The sequence below is a fragment of the Eucyclogobius newberryi genome, unplaced genomic scaffold (assembly GCF_026437365.1).
Source record: "Eucyclogobius newberryi isolate DKJ021-1_F unplaced genomic scaffold, fEucNew1.0.hap1 SCAF_765, whole genome shotgun sequence".
Classification (NCBI taxonomy): Eukaryota; Metazoa; Chordata; class Actinopteri; order Gobiiformes; family Gobiidae; genus Eucyclogobius; species Eucyclogobius newberryi.
This window is the reverse complement of record NW_027316462.1, coordinates 66-17,852: the sequence shown is the minus strand read 5'-3', so window position 1 is coordinate 17,852 and position 17,787 is coordinate 66. Positions and strand designations below refer to the sequence as shown.

The 17,787-nt window shown below is 41.4% G+C and overlaps 1 protein-coding gene across 1 annotated transcript; it reads left to right on the top strand.

Annotated features, from left to right (window-relative positions):
* Positions 1–174: 174 nt before the first annotated feature.
* On the top strand, positions 175–16,785 carry LOC140350627 (otoferlin-like; the record flags this gene model as incomplete). Its single annotated transcript, XM_072436189.1, has 7 exons — positions 175–351; positions 440–600; positions 1,309–1,451; positions 2,006–2,094; positions 2,210–2,308; positions 9,095–9,156; positions 16,630–16,785. Coding segments are annotated over exons 1-7 (853 nt in total), but the record flags the coding sequence as incomplete, so codon positions are not given.
* Positions 16,786–17,787: the final 1,002 nt, after the last annotated feature.

The following is a 17,787-nucleotide window of genomic DNA, read 5'->3' as shown; positions in this document are numbered from 1 at the left end:
CGTTCCACGATGTTTCCGTCAGATCGTTTGACTTCCACAATATTTCCATCAGATCGTTTGACTTTCACGATGTTTCCGTCAGATCGTTTGACTTCCACGATATTTCCGTCAGATCGTTTGACTTCCACGATGTTTCCGTCAGATCGTTTGACTAACTGCGTTCCACGATGTTTCCGTCAGATCGTTCGACATCGAGGCGACGCTCCCGATGGACTCCACCCTGTCCGTGTCCATTTACGACTGGGACCTGGTGGGGACGGACGACCTGATCGGCGAGACCAAGATCGACCTGGAGAACCGCTTCTACAGCAAATACCGGGCCACGTGCGGAGTCGCTCGGACCTACTCCATGTGAGCCGCCGACCACTCTGATTACCGCGAGCGAAGAAGCGGCCGAATATTCCGTTAACCCGCTATTCTTTTTTGCGTTCCCTTGTAGCCACGGGTACAACGTGTGGCGAGACCCGATGAAGCCGACGCACATCCTGTCGAAGTTGTGCAAAGATGGGAAACTGGACGGGCCGCACTACGGGCCACAGGGGAAAGTGAAGGTGGAGAACCGCGTGTTCATGGGACCGACCGAGATCGAGGACGAAAACGGTACGAGCGGCCATGCCTTAAGCCGCCGTGTTTGGGCCTTTTTAAAGATTCGTGGATGTCACAAATCGAGAGAGAGAGAAATAGATCGCAGATTCTGTAGCGGCGGCCATCTTGCGAATCGAGAAGCGGCAAAGTTCTAGTGTAAAAACAGGGAGATAAAATTTAAATAAAATGGTATATTTGTGTCCGAATTAAGCAGAACTCGACCTAAGTCAGTCAGGACATTTCACCTCCGAATTATGAACATGAATATTCACCTAAAAACACTGCACTGGTTTGTATTTGATAGAGGATTAAACTTTGTGTGTCCCTATTAGCATTAGATACACAGTAGCATTAGCATTAGATAAACAGTGCCATAAGCATGACTTAATTCTAACAATACTATTGACTATAACACACCAAAAACAACAGTTTGACAAGTTTTTTTTGGTTTTATTTCATCACAAATCCCAAAATCATCAGTGACCTTTTAGAAAATAAAGCTTGACACTTATTACTAAACAACAACAACAACAACAACAACAACAACAACAACAACAACAACAACAACCATTTGTCCACACTGTCTACAAACTTTATTTTACTGCCTCATTAAAAGAAATGGGCTGAAACATTTATATCAGTATTTCAAACAAGTCGCTCTGCGACCTAAAGTTTGTATCACGCTGTGGGACGTTTCCACGGTGACGGACCCTTTTGTCTCAGGTTTGAAGAAGCAGACGGACGAGCACGTGGCCCTGAGCGTGTTGAACCACTGGGAGCAGATCCCCAAAGCCGGCTGCAAACTGGTGCCCGAGCACGTGGAGACGAGGCCGCTGCTGCACCCGGACAAACCGGGCATCGAGCAGGTGCGACATCCACCCAACGCCAACGCACCCGTGTCAGGGTTGTTTTCAGACCGAGCTGATCTTATTTGGATTGCAGTTCAATTAAAATGCGGTTCATTGTAAAAGCTTTATTCTTTAATTCTCCGCGGACGACTTCCTGGGTGAAAACGCCACAGATCTTTGACGCAAATGTTTTAACAGGGCAATTTTACTGTTTTTCTAATCACATTTGAATCACGAATTTGCTTTCATTACTTTAGCATTAGCATTAATTAATCTGGTGACTGCAGGCTTTTTGATATAGAATGTTTACGACATAAGGTGTTTTTATTGAGAAAAATCTGATATTTTTAATTATTTTTTGGACATTTTGATTTAATAATGCATTTGTTTACATCTTTATCTTATACATATTCCTACATTTATACAATTATAATTTCGTCATATAAGTCCATCATAACTAGGTTTTTGTCCAGAAAGGTACACTTAGATTTCTGGATGACTTCTTTTGTACTGTGCTAATTTGTTTATTTATTTATTAGTTTGTTTGTTTGTTTGTTTGTGTTTGTTTCCAGGGCCGGATAGAGATGTGGGTGGACATGTTCCCCAAAGACATGACGGCACCAGGACCAGCCCTCGACATTGCACCACGAAAACCAAAGAAGTACGTTATCCGTGCTTGTGCTGGATGCCTCTCCCCGCTCTTAACACCCACTTTAACCTTGTCTCAGTAAGGCCTAAAAATCATGTGCGTCCATTTTGTTTTGTTTTTTGTCCAGGTTTGAGTTGAGGGTGATCATCTGGAACACGGACGAGGTTGTGTTAGAGGACGACGACATTTTCACCGGAGAAAAATCCAGCGACATATTTGTCAGAGGGTAAAATAATAATAATATAATACAAAATATAGCCGCGAGCGGCAATGATCGGCCCTCGCCACGCCGCCGCCACGCCGCAAGAGGAGGGGGCGCTAACGCGCCCCAATTGTCCTTTTATTACGCCTACTGCTGAATCTGTGACGCTGTCACATCTTCTCCCCTTACCTCTGTATCTACCTGCGTTGCACCATGTCCTTTTATTACGCCTACTGCTGAATCTGTGACGCTGTCACATCTTCTCCCCTTTGTTTTACCATCAAAAAGCTATTTTATTTTGAATTCTTGGCAAAATGTGCGGCTTTGCCGCACAGGCACCGTGACTCTTTGAATAAAAATGTGGATAACTTTTGATGGTCCACCCCTGAAGATGAGTCTCACCAAATTTCATGTTGATAGGGCTAACGCCCTGGGAGGAGTTTGTGAAAGTCTAAAGTGTAAACATGCTTCTGGCGATTTCCCCATTGGAATAACATGGAAGGTTTCGGTCATCGTTACGGCAAAGCCATAACAATTATGACATGGGTCTCATTGACTTTTTTGATGGAGATGCCAAAATTGAGTTGTGTGTCAAATTTCATATAATTTCGCAAAACTAAAAATTTAACCTCCATATAAAATCTGTAGGGGGCGCTGTGGCTCCAAATTAATTTATTTCACTTCAAGTAGGTTTAGGGCAAAGAGTTTAACAACTGATTCTAATTTGACGCAATTCGGACTTTATCTGCGCAAACGGCAGAAATGTTAAATTTGGGAGATTTCTGAAATTCTAGCTAGAGTTTGCGGCTTCGCCGCTCAGAGACCGTGAGAGGTATCAATGTAATTTGGATAACTTTTGATGTCCCACTCCTCAGTAGCATTTTCACCAAATTTCAGCTTTTTAGGGCCAACGCCCTGGGAGGAGTTCGTAAAAGTACGACGTTTGGAAAAACTCCGAAGTCATAGTAGCCTGGACGAATGAGGGATTACACCGACATATTTCCGAAGTCATGTTTAGCCATTTTTGAAGCAATATGGCCGACATTTGGTTGGGCGGACGGCGTTGCCGTAATAATATTTTTTACTTCTCTTGTCACCATCTACCTCTGCGCCAAATTTCATGATTCTACGATCAGATTTTTTTTTGGGTCATTTCCCATCTCTCAATGCATTTTTGGTACATTTGGGGGCGCTGACGCGCCAATTTTTTTTATTTTAGAAAAGGGAAATAGCCAGAATGTAGAGAGGCACGATTTTTAGAGGTGTGCAATTTTTTGTGACTTTTCGTCAATGTTCACTGGGTGAAAAATAGGGGGGTTGGTCCCGAGAAGAAAGAAAGAAAGAAAGAAAGAAGAAGAAAGAATATTAAAGCCGCAAGCGGCATCCAACGGCCCTCGCGGGCCGCCGGCCTTCCGACTCTGCGCTTTCGACTTGATAAAGATGGGGCCCTTATTGTGTGTTGAATTAAAAAAGAACTTGACAGACGGCGACATGGCCAATCCAGTGCAAATGAACACAAGTGTCAGTCAAATTTGCTGCTCCGCCGCACAGAGACCGTAGCACTTAGAATATAAATATGGATAACTTTTGATGCTGCGCTTGTGTAGATGATATTTCCCAAAGTAAAGCTTGATCGGGCTATTGCCCACGGAGGAGTTTGTTAAAGTGTGAAGCGTAAATGTGAACATTTCAAAGATTTGGCGTTTTCCCATTTGTGACAGTATGTTTGCAGCTCCACGGCACAGAGACCGTAGCACTTAAAATCAAAATATGACTGACTTTTGATGCCCCGTTTGTGTAGATGATTCTCCCCAAATATGAGCTTGATCGGGCAATCGCCCTAGGAGGAGTTCGTTAAAGTGTGAAGCGTAAAAATGTGGTCACTTTAGAGATTTCGCTGTTTTCCCATTTGTGACAGATATTTGCGGGTCCGCCACACAAAGACCGTAGCACTTAGAATCAAAATATGGATAAGTTTTGATGCCCCGCTTGTGTAGATGATTTTCCCCAAATATGAGCTTGATCGGACAATCGCCCTAGGAGGAGTTCCTTAAAGTGTGAAGCGTAAAAATGTGGTGATTTGAGCGATTCTGCAATTTTCCCATAAGGATAACATGGGATGTTTCTGTCATCGCTACGGTTACGCCGTACAAAATATGACTTTGGCTCTCATACTTTTATGATCAGGATGGCAAATTAGAATTTTGTTCAAAATATCATGTCATTTGGAAAAACTCTATTGTTTATAGGCCACTCTGAAGGCCAAATATTCAGAATTCTGGGAAACGTTTGCGGCTCCGTCGCACAGAAACCGTAAAAGTTATCCTTAAAATTTGGATAACTTTAGATGCCCCACTTGTCTAGAGGACGTACACCGATTTAGAAGTTGGTGGGCAAAACGCACTAGGAGGAGTTTGTTAAAGTGTAAAACATAAAAATGTGGTAATTTGAGAGATTTTGCGGTTTTGCGGGATAACATGGGAGGTTTCTGTCATCGCTACGACTACGCCGTAAAAATTAAGGCATTTGTCTCATTGGCTTTTTTGATCGGGATGGCCAAATCGAATTTTGGGTAAAGTTTAGAACATTTTGGTAAAACAAATTTTTGACCTTCAATGTTAATTCAAAGGTCACTCTGTAGGGGGCGCTATCGCGGCCATTTCAATTTTGTCACCCTAAACTGGTCCAAACTGGATAGTTTAACAACTGATTCAAATTTGGTCCAAATCGGACTCGTTTTGATCAAATGGGAGCAATTTTTAGATTAGCAATATCCCAAAATAAGTTGTCCAACTTTGTGGCTGCGCCGCACGTAGACCGTAAAAGGTATACCAAAAAATTGGATAACTTTAGATGCCCCACTTGTCCAGAGGACGTCCGCCGATTTTGAAGTCAGTGGGCAAAACGCCCTAGGAGGAGTTCGTCAAAGTTTGACGTAAACAAAATGGCTAACTCAGCTTGTTTTCATTTTCAAAGGAAGATGGCGGCCATAGGGTAAGTCTGGGGGCGTGGCCACAATAATATTTTTTATTTGTCCTCACGAGAGGAATGCGTGTCCCGAATTTCGTAGCTTTACGCCAAAGTTGACCTCGGGGCGTCTCCCATAGGCGCAATGTATTTTGACTTTTGTCGGTGGCGCTGTTGCGCCATTTTTTAACGAAAAAAAAAATGGCCCAGAAAAAATCTAATTTTTCGCCGATTCTGAATTTTGGGCAAAGTTTGATGAGTTTTTGAGCATGTTCAGGGGGTCAAATTAGAGTTCAAAGCGCTGAAGAAGAACAAGAAAAATTAAAGCCGCAAGCGGCATCCAACGGCCCTCGCGGGCCGCCGGCCTTCCGACTCTGCTCTCTGCATTTTACAGAGATGGCGCTAACGCAATTGTCTAAGAACTAAGACAGCGACACATTGTACATGTACAATGCTGTGCTTAACCAGTGCAAATGATCACAAATGTCGGTCAAATGTGCAGCTCCAGCGCACAGAGACCGTGACACTTGGAATAAAAATATGGATAACTTTTGATGCTCCGCTTGTGTAGATTATTTTCCCCAAATATGAGCTTGATCGAGCTATTGCCCACAAAGGAGTTCATTAAAGTGTGAAGCATAAATGTGAACATTTCAAGGATTTGTCGTTTTTCCCATTTGTGACATATATTTGCGGCTCTACCGCACAGAGACCCTAGTACTTAAAATTAAAATATGGATAACTTTTGATGCCCCGCTTGTGTAGATGATTCTCCCCAAATATCAACTTGATCGGGCTTTCGCCCTAGGAGGAGTTTCTTAAAGTGTGAAGTGTAAAAATGTGGTCATTTTAGAGATTTTGCGGTTTCCCCATAGGGATAACATGGGATGTTTCTGTCATCGCTACGGCTACGCTGTACAAAATATGACTTTGGCTCTCATACTTTTATTTTGGGGATGGCAATTGAGAATTTTGTGCAAAATGTCATGTCATTTGGAAAAACTCTATTGTTTATAGGCTACTCTGAAGGCCAAATAGTCAGAATTCTGGGAAACGTTTGCGGCTCCGTCGCACAGAGACCGTAAAAGTTATCCTTAAAATTTGGATAACTTTAGATGCCCCACTTGTCCAGAGGACGTCCGCCGATTTTGAAGTCGGTGGGCAAAACGCCCTAGGAGGAGTTCGTCAAAGTTTGACGTGAACAAAATGGCTAACACAGCGTGTTTTCATTTTCAATGGAAGATGGCGGCCATAGGGTAAGTCTGGGGGCGTGGCCACAATGATTTTTTTGTTTGTCCTCACGAGAGGAATGCGTGTCCCGAATTTCGTAGCTTTACGTCAAAGTTGACCTCGGGGCGTCTCCCATAGGCGCAATGTATTTTGACTTTTGTCGGTGGCGCTGTCGCGCCATTTTTTAACGAAAAAAAAAATGGCCCAGAAAAAATGACATTTTTCGCCGATTCTGAATTTTGGGCAAAGTTTGGTGAGTTTTTGAGCATGTTCAGGGGGTCAAATTAGAGTTCAAAGCGATGAAGAACAAGAAAAATAATAAATATAGCCGCAAGCGGCAATGATCGGCCCTCGCCACGCCGCCGCCACACCGCCGCCACGCCGCAAGAGGAGGGGGCGCTAACGCGCCCCAATTGTCCTTTTATTACGCCTACTGCTGAATCTGTGACGCTGTCACATCTTCTCCCCTTTGTTTTACCATCAAAAAGCTATTTTATTTTGAATTCTTGGCAAAATGTGCGGCTTTGCCGCACAGACACCGTGACTCTTTGAATGAAAATGTGGATAACTTTTGATGGTCCACACCTGAAGATGAGTCTCACCAAATTTCAGGTTAATAGGGCTGACGCCCTGGGAGGAGTTTGTGAAAGTCTAAAGTGTAAACATGTTCTGGCGATTTCCCCATTGGAATAACATGAAAGGTTTCGGTCATCGTTACGGCAACGCCATAACAATTATGACATGGGTCTCATTGACTTTTTTGATGGGGATGCTAAAATTGAGTTGTGTGTCAAATTTCATATAATTTCGCAAAACTAAACATTTAACCTCCATATAAAATCTGTAGGGGGCGCTGTGGCGCCAAATGAATTTATTTCACTTCAAGTAGGTTTAGGGCAAAGAGTTTAACAACTGATTCTAATTTGACGCAATTCGGACTTTATCTGCGCAAACGGCAGAAATTTTAAATATGGGAGATTTCTGAAATTCTAGCTACAGTTTGCGGCTTCGCCGCACCGAGACCGTGAGAGGTGTCAATGTAATTTGGATAACTTTTGATGTCCCACTCCTCAGTAGCATTTTCACCAAATTTCAGCTTTTTAGGGCCAACGCCCTGGGAGGAGTTCGTAAAAGTACGACGTTTGGAAAAACTCCGAAGTCATGTTTAGCCATTTTTGAAGCAATATGGCCGACATTTGGTTGGGCGGACGGCGTTGCCGTAATAATATTTTTTACTTCTCTTGTCACCATCTACCTCTGCGCCAAATTTCATGATTCTACGATCAGATTTTTTTTGGGTCATTTCCCATCTCTCAATGCATTTTTGGTACATTTGGGGGCGCTGACCCGCCAATTTTTTTTATTTTAGAAAAGGGAAATAGCCAGAATGTAGAGAGGCACGATTTTTAGAGGTGTGAACATTTTTGTGACTTTTCGTCAATGTTCACTGGGTGAAAAATAGGGGGGTTGGTCCCGAGAAGAAGAAAGAATAATATTCCGATGCGAAAACAATGTTTCCCATTTTTCAAATATCATAAACTATACATTTTCGGAAAGCGCTCGCGCTTTCCTACCTCATGGTGTGGGTCCCTGGTCACTGACGGGTACTTTCGTTAATTTTGAGTGGGCTCCGCCCACTTTGTGTTTTTGGCCCTCTATACAGTAATAATGTTCAATTTTTGCATTACATGCTTATATGCACGGAACATCGACAACTCGATTTCGTGCACACTGCGTGCGCACTTTCGCAGCCGTGCTTCGCACGGCCTTACGAGATTAATAGGCCTCTCGCCAGCTTGTGGCGCTCGGGCCTAATAATTGGTTGTTTTGGATTATTTGGTTTGATTTATGTTTCATGAGAGTATTTATGTCAAAACATGTTTTCAATGTCTATCATTCTGTTTCCTCTGTGGGAGGAGTCGGTTGATATCTTTCCAGAACAAAAATAATATTGGTGTCATCTGCAAATAGAATGAAATGGAGACGTTTAATTACTTTGGTGATGTCATGTAAATAATGCTGGTCCCAATATCGATCCCTGTGGTATTCCGTAAGTATTCTTTTGAAGCTCATATTTATGATTATGTATTTGAACAAATTGGCATCTGTAAGTAAGAATAAGTCTTTAATCCAGTTGTTTCTGTTTTTCTTTCATGACATAGATCCAGCATGAACCATAAACCACACAATCTGACTGTTAAACAGCACATTTTACACGAGAATACAGACCTGTCTCCTGCTCAATTTGTATTTGCACCAGGTCAAAGTATTGCTATTGAATGTGCAACAAAACAAAATCTGGACTTGTATTAAATTAACCAATAATAATAATAATAATGACCCAAATGGAGGAGAACACTGCATTTCCAACCTCCCTTTCCCGTCCCGCCATTTGCATGTTAACGCGGCGATCGTCCAGTGGAGTTTTGCAGACTTTCTAATGAACAGTTTCTGACAGGTGAGAAGGGGAGTGCTTTCAGCTGTCACACGCAGAACACGGAGGCAGGAGAGAACCATGCAGGCGTTCAGAGCCGGTAAATTACAGTGATGAATGAGCCGTACTTTCTGCCGCACCTGTCCCCCGGTTTTCACGGCTTTTCTCTGTCGTGTCAGGTGTAATTTTAGCTGGCGCTTCAAGATGGCCTCGCCCCCTGTAAATGGTAAATGGTTATGCGGTGGGCCGACAGGTGCAGCACACTCCATATATCGGGATGTGTTTGTCTTTAGAAGGCCAGGGGGGATCCACTGTGGCGCTGTCTGTCACGTTTACGGGTTTACGGGTTTACGGGCAGAACCATTTCATTTGACTAGTAACTTTAACATCTTATTGATTTTTTTTCAAGGATATAAAGAATTCACTCACTCCAACAGACCCCAAAACTTCTGTAAGGGAATAGGGCTGTCAAGATTGACCGGTTACTCGATAATCGCGATCATTCGGGTCGCAATATCATCGTAAGAACTAAAAACGAATCATCGTGAATATTTTAGAAGCAAAATGATGTCATTTCTATTCCATCTGGAACCCGCAAAGTACGCACAGATGTATAGTGAGTTTTATGTGGCAGTTTATATCACAATAACTTTACTTTTTCATTTCATAAAGCTGGTCAAGTATTAATGGAGCAGTGATGATGTATTAGAATGAAAGAAAATTAAGGATTTTGCTTTTATTTTGTCCTGTTCCAATAATCGTGAATAACTGTTAAATAGTGATGTTTATTCTCACAATAATCATAAGAGTAACATTTTATATCATGACATCCCTCAGTAGAAAAGTCTAGACACCTTGATACTTGCGTTTGAGGGTGTAAGGCTTGTTTTCCGTCCTGCAGCGTGATGCGCCTTTGTAGCAAAATAAATATATAAAAGAGTAAATAAACCTTCACACGATTATAAAATTTTGTCTGTAACTATCTTAATTTGAGATATTTTAACACTAAATCGTACCATTGCAGCACATTCACAGCACATTCAAATTTGCCGTGTTAAAAGAATACAAAAAAAACTAATGTCTGTGGTGTCATTAATAATGATGAAAATCCCATTTGAAACAATATATTTTCGAACTCTTGTATTAATATTAGGAAATAAAGCTGCAGGACATCAAACTGTTGCATGTTCTAAGTTTTTCAGAAAAGTTTTATTTTTACAAATATCAGAATATGATGATTTCTCTTGACCTGTGACTTAAACTCTAAATCCCGAAGTTTAACCTGCAGCATAATCATATTCATCATTGTAGTGAGTTTTTTAAAAATACAAAGAAATGAAACAACTCTGTAAAACACACTCATTCCTGCAAACGTTGGTTCTGCTTCTCTTTTATTGACCACTGACCAATGTTTGATTTTCTGCTTGTTTTTCAAAGCCCTGAGAGAAAACTGTTGTGAGGTGGTAGAAAATACATCTTATAGAAATTGGATTTAACTTTAAGGAAGACCTTTTTTGTGCATTGTTCTGGAGGAAGAAAAGCATGCTCTAGAATTTCATTTAAAGCGATAATGCAAAAACACGGCCATCACATCGTGCACCCAAGCCTGGTCCCTGCACAACAATCACTGAAGCGCGCCTCAGTATGACGCAATTGTCAAGTTCAATAATAGTAATAAATCAATTCATTTTAAAACATTGTCATTCCATTGTGACATTGAACCAGAAGCACACACTCTTTGCCTTCATTAGACTCATGTTGTGTTATTCCGCTCTGAAATCGCAGCACACACACGACAGGCTGTGCTATTATTAATCCCCTTGTACACCTGAAAGCATTCTTCAAAACACTTGACACTTCCGACATTTTAATTTCAGAAAACAACGTTGCAATCCTTGTGAGAGTCCTCAGACATGATCCGCCCTGACAAAACAAAAGGCGCCTGGCTCGGGCGGGACTGTTGGACGGGTCTTAGCGCCGGGATGATCGGGAATCCCATTGGGCTTCGACACGGAGACACGCTGTAGAACAGATGTGGCGGCGCGCAGTCGCTGGATTTAGGAGACTGGGGCGGGTGGGGGGGGGGGGGGTTGGGGCTGGCTGGGCAGGGGGTCCGGGGATGTCTGGTAGCCCGGGTTATGGATGGCAGTTGGCACATGCTAGTGCGGCAGGTCGCGAGGTGTCTTATAATTTGGCGGTTGAGCGGTCTGGAAGTCTGGACCATCTGGCAGAGAGAGAGAAAGAGAGAGACTGAGGGAGATGGGTGAGCCGGGGTGGGTGGTGGTGGTGGTGGTGGTGGGTGGGGGGGTACTACCTGGGCAAGGTCAGGGAGAGGCACGGCGTTCATTCATCAGGGTGCGTTATGGGGCAGACACAATAAAGAAGCTGTCATGTTGTAAAGCCTATTAAGGAATAAGCAAACACTACATTCTAATTTGTTCCTATTGGACCTGGCACGTTAGGACGCCACATGATAAAAACGTTAGAGTAGAAAAGGATTCAGAGGAAGTCATCTAGACAATCACTCTGAAACTAACCGGCCTTTATTACATGTTAGGCTTGTTTCGGGACATTACACACCAAGATATCAGACTGAAATATGAACACAAAGTGGTGAATGCACCATGGATAACAGGGCATAATGCTACAGAAAATGTAAAAATGGCCATCAACGTAATCATTTAGGCCAATTTAAAATGCGTAACAAGCCAATAATTTAATAACACTGACAAGATAATGACTTTTGTGAGCCAATAACATGCAATAAGTAATAAAGAAATAACAATGACAAAAATTGTGTTATTGTCTTTCATTAGCAAGTTATTACGTTTAAACTTTGTCAAAATGCTTATATTATTGGCCGCTTTTACATTATTGAACGCTGCACTTTTACATTTACATTTTTGCAACTATTTAAATTTCTATAAAATATGCATGTTTTCAAATAAATAGAAAGTGAATGAAGTAAATGTTCAATAGGAAGTCAATGTTAAAAATGTTGGGTAAAGTCCGTTGTCTTCCATTGAAACTCTTCAGTTTGTGTTTGTTGTTGACTCAGCTGCAGTGGGATATTTGCTCAAACACTGTAATAAATCAGTGTCTGGTCCTCAAGCGTCTCTACAGCTGTGCCGTTAGCCAGCGGTGAGACGGGAATCATTCATAAAAGTAATATATTAATGGTACACAAGCAAATGACAGTACAAAACAATGCCAAACTCTTCTGACAGTTTGTAGTTAGGAGCACTAAAGGGTAAATGAACAACGGGGCAAATGGATGGCTATTGTGCCTGTTTATTACAGTATGTTTTAGGTTTATATAGGTAACGAGAACCCCTAAATTAATCCATCCCAAAACAGACAAACAGTCCTATGACCCTGCCATGTAGCTGTGCTGAGTTGGCATGGCAACGACCTAAACCAAGGAGTGCTGTTAGCAATTTGCAGAGGCCTAAAACCGCCAGCGCTAAAACACCATGTTATAATGTATACACCCTTCCTGCATTCGAATGTCTGGGACAATTGGAGCGTTAGCGTTAGCCACCGATTAGCACAAACTATGAAAAACCAGGGATGTTTTGGTGACTGAAACCACTCGAGCACCTGTAACATCAGCACCTCTTTAGAAAACGTGTTTAGCTGAGTTTATTGATGTAGCAATTAGCATAAACATTCATAGACTCAAATCTTCCAAAAGGTTTACACACTCAAAATCCTCCTGATTCTTCATAACTTTCATTTTAAAGGGCTAATGCTAATGGCTATTGGAAAAAAAATACACAAGACAAACTCATACTGTCTGAGTTGCTAAGTGACCGATAGCATGAGCATTGAACTCTGCATCTACTAATTGTCTATGGCAATTAGCACCAAAATTAGCATCAGTGATAGCGACCACATTATAAACATGTCTTAAATCTAACGTTATGCTGGACAAATTGCTCCATAAACATAGCAGACCACAAACATCTTTGTCAGACATCTGTGTTTCTGTTTTGTTTCACTAAGCGCACTAGTGACGTTTAGAGCGAGAATTGAGATACTTGCTAGTATTTCTCGTTGACCAGTGTAACTAGGGTTGTCAAAAGTATCAAAAATCCAATACTAAAACAAATATTGAAACTAAATACACATTAAAATACTAAAATAATCACAAAAACAGGACAAAATTATATCTCTCCTGGAGAAAGTACTATTATTTAATGTATAAAAATATATATATATATAAATACATCATTGTGTTCCCAACATTAGTGTCGAGTACGTATGAAGCCTGTTCCTTTGAAATGATACTATTGTGACTATATGGGCTAATCCACAACCGTCAACAATTAAAAACCGTCAAAACTGCATTTCATATTGTTCTGCCTCGTTAAATCGAATGGGATAGAACATTAACTATATCCGTCCCAGGCTCTGTGTGTGTGTGTGTGTGTGAGAGTGTGTGTGTGTGTGTGTGTGAGGTTATTCTAATCAGTCCTGGAAGGATCTATTTCTTGACAGCACTCTTACTTCTTCAGTGGCACGATGTCCTTCCGCCCTATAGCCAATGACAGAGCATGTCCTACTTCACTGCTCTGTATCAATATGTGTGCGTTGGTGAATGGCGGTGGTCGCAGGACATAATGACATAGGACTGGCAGCCTCTCTCCCGTCAGTCTACCCCAGGGCAGGTGTGGCTACAAAATATCTTACGTCTTGAACAAATGATGAAATGTAAAGCACTTTGAATGTTTTGAAAGGCACAATGTTTCATGTATTTAACAGGACAACATACAGTTACATAATACCCAGGGGTCATCTCACTTCCAGCTGCAGTTCTTCAGAAGGGAGGAGGGGCCACAGTGCCACAATCTAACCTTAACATACCGTCAGTTATTCAGTCACACATCTTCCCTATCACACCTTATATCACCACTTCAGATATAGCACTTCATGTTAAAATTACCATATTATAATTTATAAATAGCTAGTTTAGTGGGAACATTTACACATTGAAAATGCAAGTCCAATACAAAAAAGTGTTCTCTAAAAGTGCTGAAATCACATGTAGTACATTACAATGTTTTGATGTACTCTACTTGGGGATATTGCATTGGGAGGTAGAATGTGGATGATCTTATGAACCATTTGGACTTGGGGAAAGAAATAAAACTGAATAGCTCAGGGATTTATTCTAATGCAGGATATGGCAACGATGGTACTGGTGCGTCATTTTGTTAAAGGCTTTTCGTGCATGTGATGTGACTTGAGTGACGTCCCCATGGGGTGGTGTGTGACAAGAAGAAGCCGCGGACACAGACTCTGTACTTTCAAAGGTGTTTTAATACAGAAATGGCAGTGTCAAATACAGGACCGAAGAACAGCCCCGGGTCTCCAGATGATCAGAAGAACCCCGTCTCTGGGCGTACCTCGCCTTATATACTGAAACCGCACAAAGACCCATAAATAATATCTGACAGGCATGAGCTCATCCATGTACCAACGGTTTAGCCAATAAGAGAACAATATGTAAAGAATATCCATATTTGGGTAGAATGAGGGGAGAAGTTACAGAAATGAGATCATACGTTTACTACACAGATGTATATGAAGCATCTCTGGCCTCCCAGCCAATGGAGACATCTCCCATTTCGGTAGTTAATCAGATGTGGGCCCCTTACATTCCGTGGAATAGACATTTTTGGTAGAAACAAACATATTCCTAAAAGCCAGCCATAGAATGAGGCCTAACCTTGCATGGGCCTACCTTTAATACACTTCACATGTTTATTTACTGATTCTAGCGACTTCGACGTAGTTTTGTTCGCTTGAGACACAATGTCTTTAAGTGTTTAAGTCGCTTTTTGCCACTTCTATAGAAAGTGAGTTCCTTCTGCTTTTGATATAAATCCCTTTGCTACACACCAATGGGTTGCAACCAATGTACCCCTTATTTTCAACCCAACGTCCATCAAAAATCTCCAGTCTTTAAACACAATGATTTCACCACATTATCAGTTCATATTGTCCCCATTTATCACCTCAGCCCAGTCCTCCGGAGCACGACAGACCGCGGGAAAACACATATTAGCGAGTGTGAGAGCAGCACTTATTGGAAAGGCACGCAGACGGAATAAGGCCATCACTCAAGCGCTGACACATCACCCACGCCGCGCTCCACTGGCACCCAAGGGCACACACCCCGCATGTGCGCACGCTTAAGCAACACTATTAAAGCGCGCCGCACCTATGACCACGCGCAGCCAATTTGCATGTGAATGAGGCCCTCTGCTTTTGTGGCATCAGAAATGATTCATCAAGGCGGGGTTGACCTTGTGTAGTCGCCTCCCATTCGGTCCAGGATTGATAGAGACGACCGGTTTGTGAGGTTTAGAGGGGCAGAAGCAGTGGTGAGACGGTGCACAGAGGTAATGGTAAAGAAGTATAAAGAATCTATACTGAAAAGACTTGGAGTTGGAATTGTTTGCCACTTTGTTGTTTCTGAATGTCATAAATGTTAAAGTACAATTATACTGCGACAGAAAATAATAATAACAGGGAAAACTTTATGGCACCTCACCAAACTATAAATGAACCATACGGAGGAAGAAAGGACACAGAGAATCCAATAAGAAGTTACATTAAATTGTGCATACAGGTTTTCACAATTTTGTAAAAAAAAAAGAAAAAAAAGAAAATCAAACTATAAAACTAAATCAAACAATCAATCAAAAGCAAACGAGATCAAAAAGCATAAATATATTTGAAAAATTTCTCTACCTCACGCCTTTTTGAAACTTTTGTTGAAAATGGTCAAATACACTGGACAAGAAACAACTAGCTACTTACGCTATAATAATATTCATACAGAAGTCCATTTACATTGTTATTTGTATTGTGCAAATATATTACAAGTCGTATGTTTAATTCGGCTCCGTATCTCACGGTTTGACTGTTGTTAATTCACCTCTCACAGCTCGGGGTCAGCGACACAACCTCAAATCAATACAACACTTAATTAAAAATCCAAACTCATTAACTATTAATTATCAGACTGGCCTTAAGGTTTGTTATCACATTTATCTATTCTAATTATAGGCTACACTTTAGGGTAAGGTTGAGGTTAACAGGAAAGCTATCATGAAATAAAATGATGATAATGTTCTTGTGCAATACTTGTTTGTAGTGATTTTATGACTGTTTTCATGATTATTACTCACGTAAAACGATACCATACTAGAACTCTCACATTTTCAAACTATGCATCCTGAATATGTTGCTGCAACATCTTTAATGTACAAGTTTTGGCATTGGCATCTCGCCTGCATTCAGAGCTCTGTATCTGGCTCTCAAAACTCCTGCCGTGGACACAAGAAGTGGATACCTTTGGAACATGCTTTTGGTAGCAGGAAGAAGGCCGTTACAAAGAAATGGATCACACAAAGACTGGACACGAATAATAAGTAATCGTAATGTGGAAAAACAATGACCTTCTGTTAATTTGACTGATTGGACAGACATTGGACAGTGGGACATACAGTATACTGTACGCTGGATGCCATAAGATCTTTGTATTTCTTGTGTCGCAGGTGCTTGTTTGTTGTCTCTCTGTGTCATATTTTATGTTGTTTTTTTGTTTTAAAATATAAATGATGTAAAAATATCCTTACAATGCTTGCAAATGGATCAACTTTTAATCCTACCTCTAACTTACCCATACTTCTTGCCTCTGCAGCTCTTCGGCCGTCGGACAGCGACTTGTGCCTTGGCGTAGCCCCCAACACCACCCAGTTCTGCCACATCAGCTGCCCGGTGGAGTGTGAGGTGTCTGCCTGGAGCGCCTGGGGACCCTGCACTTACGAGAACTGCCAGGACCAAGTGGCCAAGAAAGGTGAGACACGCACACAAATCAGAACTGCCAAGGCTGAGTTCTAGTTCATGTTGGAGATTAGATTTTCCAAGTTTTTTAAAAATTATTTGAAATGGAACACCGCTACATCTTGGTATACTGACTCAGAAACTTGGCTAACTTTTCTGAATTCCAAGTTAGAATATCCAGCAGTAATGTTTGGTAATGAGGAGGCAAGCAGACTTGGTGTGGTCATCAATATTTAGTTTATAAACAATTAATAAAAACAATTTTTATACCAATTATTTTGCAGTTTAGTAGTTTATTATTTATGCATTATTTTTGCTGGCATAAAACACATATAGTGACTAACTAAACCTTTTTAAAGTGAAACAAGCCTAGCCCCACATAGTTTATGACTATGTTATATAAAACAAGGCATTTGACAAACAAACTCAGTGGGCTCTTTTCTTTCTTCACAAATGTCTCTTACTCCCCTTATTTAGGCAGATGAGCAGGCACTAGGCTCCTATTGTTATATATTTGGTTATTTATGCCCCAGAAAACATTTGTGACAGCTTTACAGGTGTGTAATTCTCTTACACAAAACACACTTTTATGCAGAGATACGCACAATAACAGATGCACTTAAAATAAAGCTTCAAGTGCCACAAACAGCACATTAAAAACAGCCCCGTGTTAAACCAGCCATGATAAAACTCACCTGTCACTCCCAGATGCAAATCAAAGCCACATCGTTCCTGTAGAAAGGTCTTGTATTTCCCTGAAGTGCAGTTTGTCCAAAACAGCCGCAGATTCCCTCACTCTTCTGTAAAAGTCCCATTATTCCTTTATCGCTGTTGTAGCTTCATAAAAGCTCCAGGCGCAGATGGGTGCTCCTCCGCTAACGCCCGCGGGCTTCATTGCATCGTCTGGATCCATTGCACACGGGGTTCTCTCTGTAATTAAATGGCTGCCTGTAACTTCTAATTATTACAAACGTGAACATAGCCTTAGCTACAAACACTCTTGTCACTAGCTGTC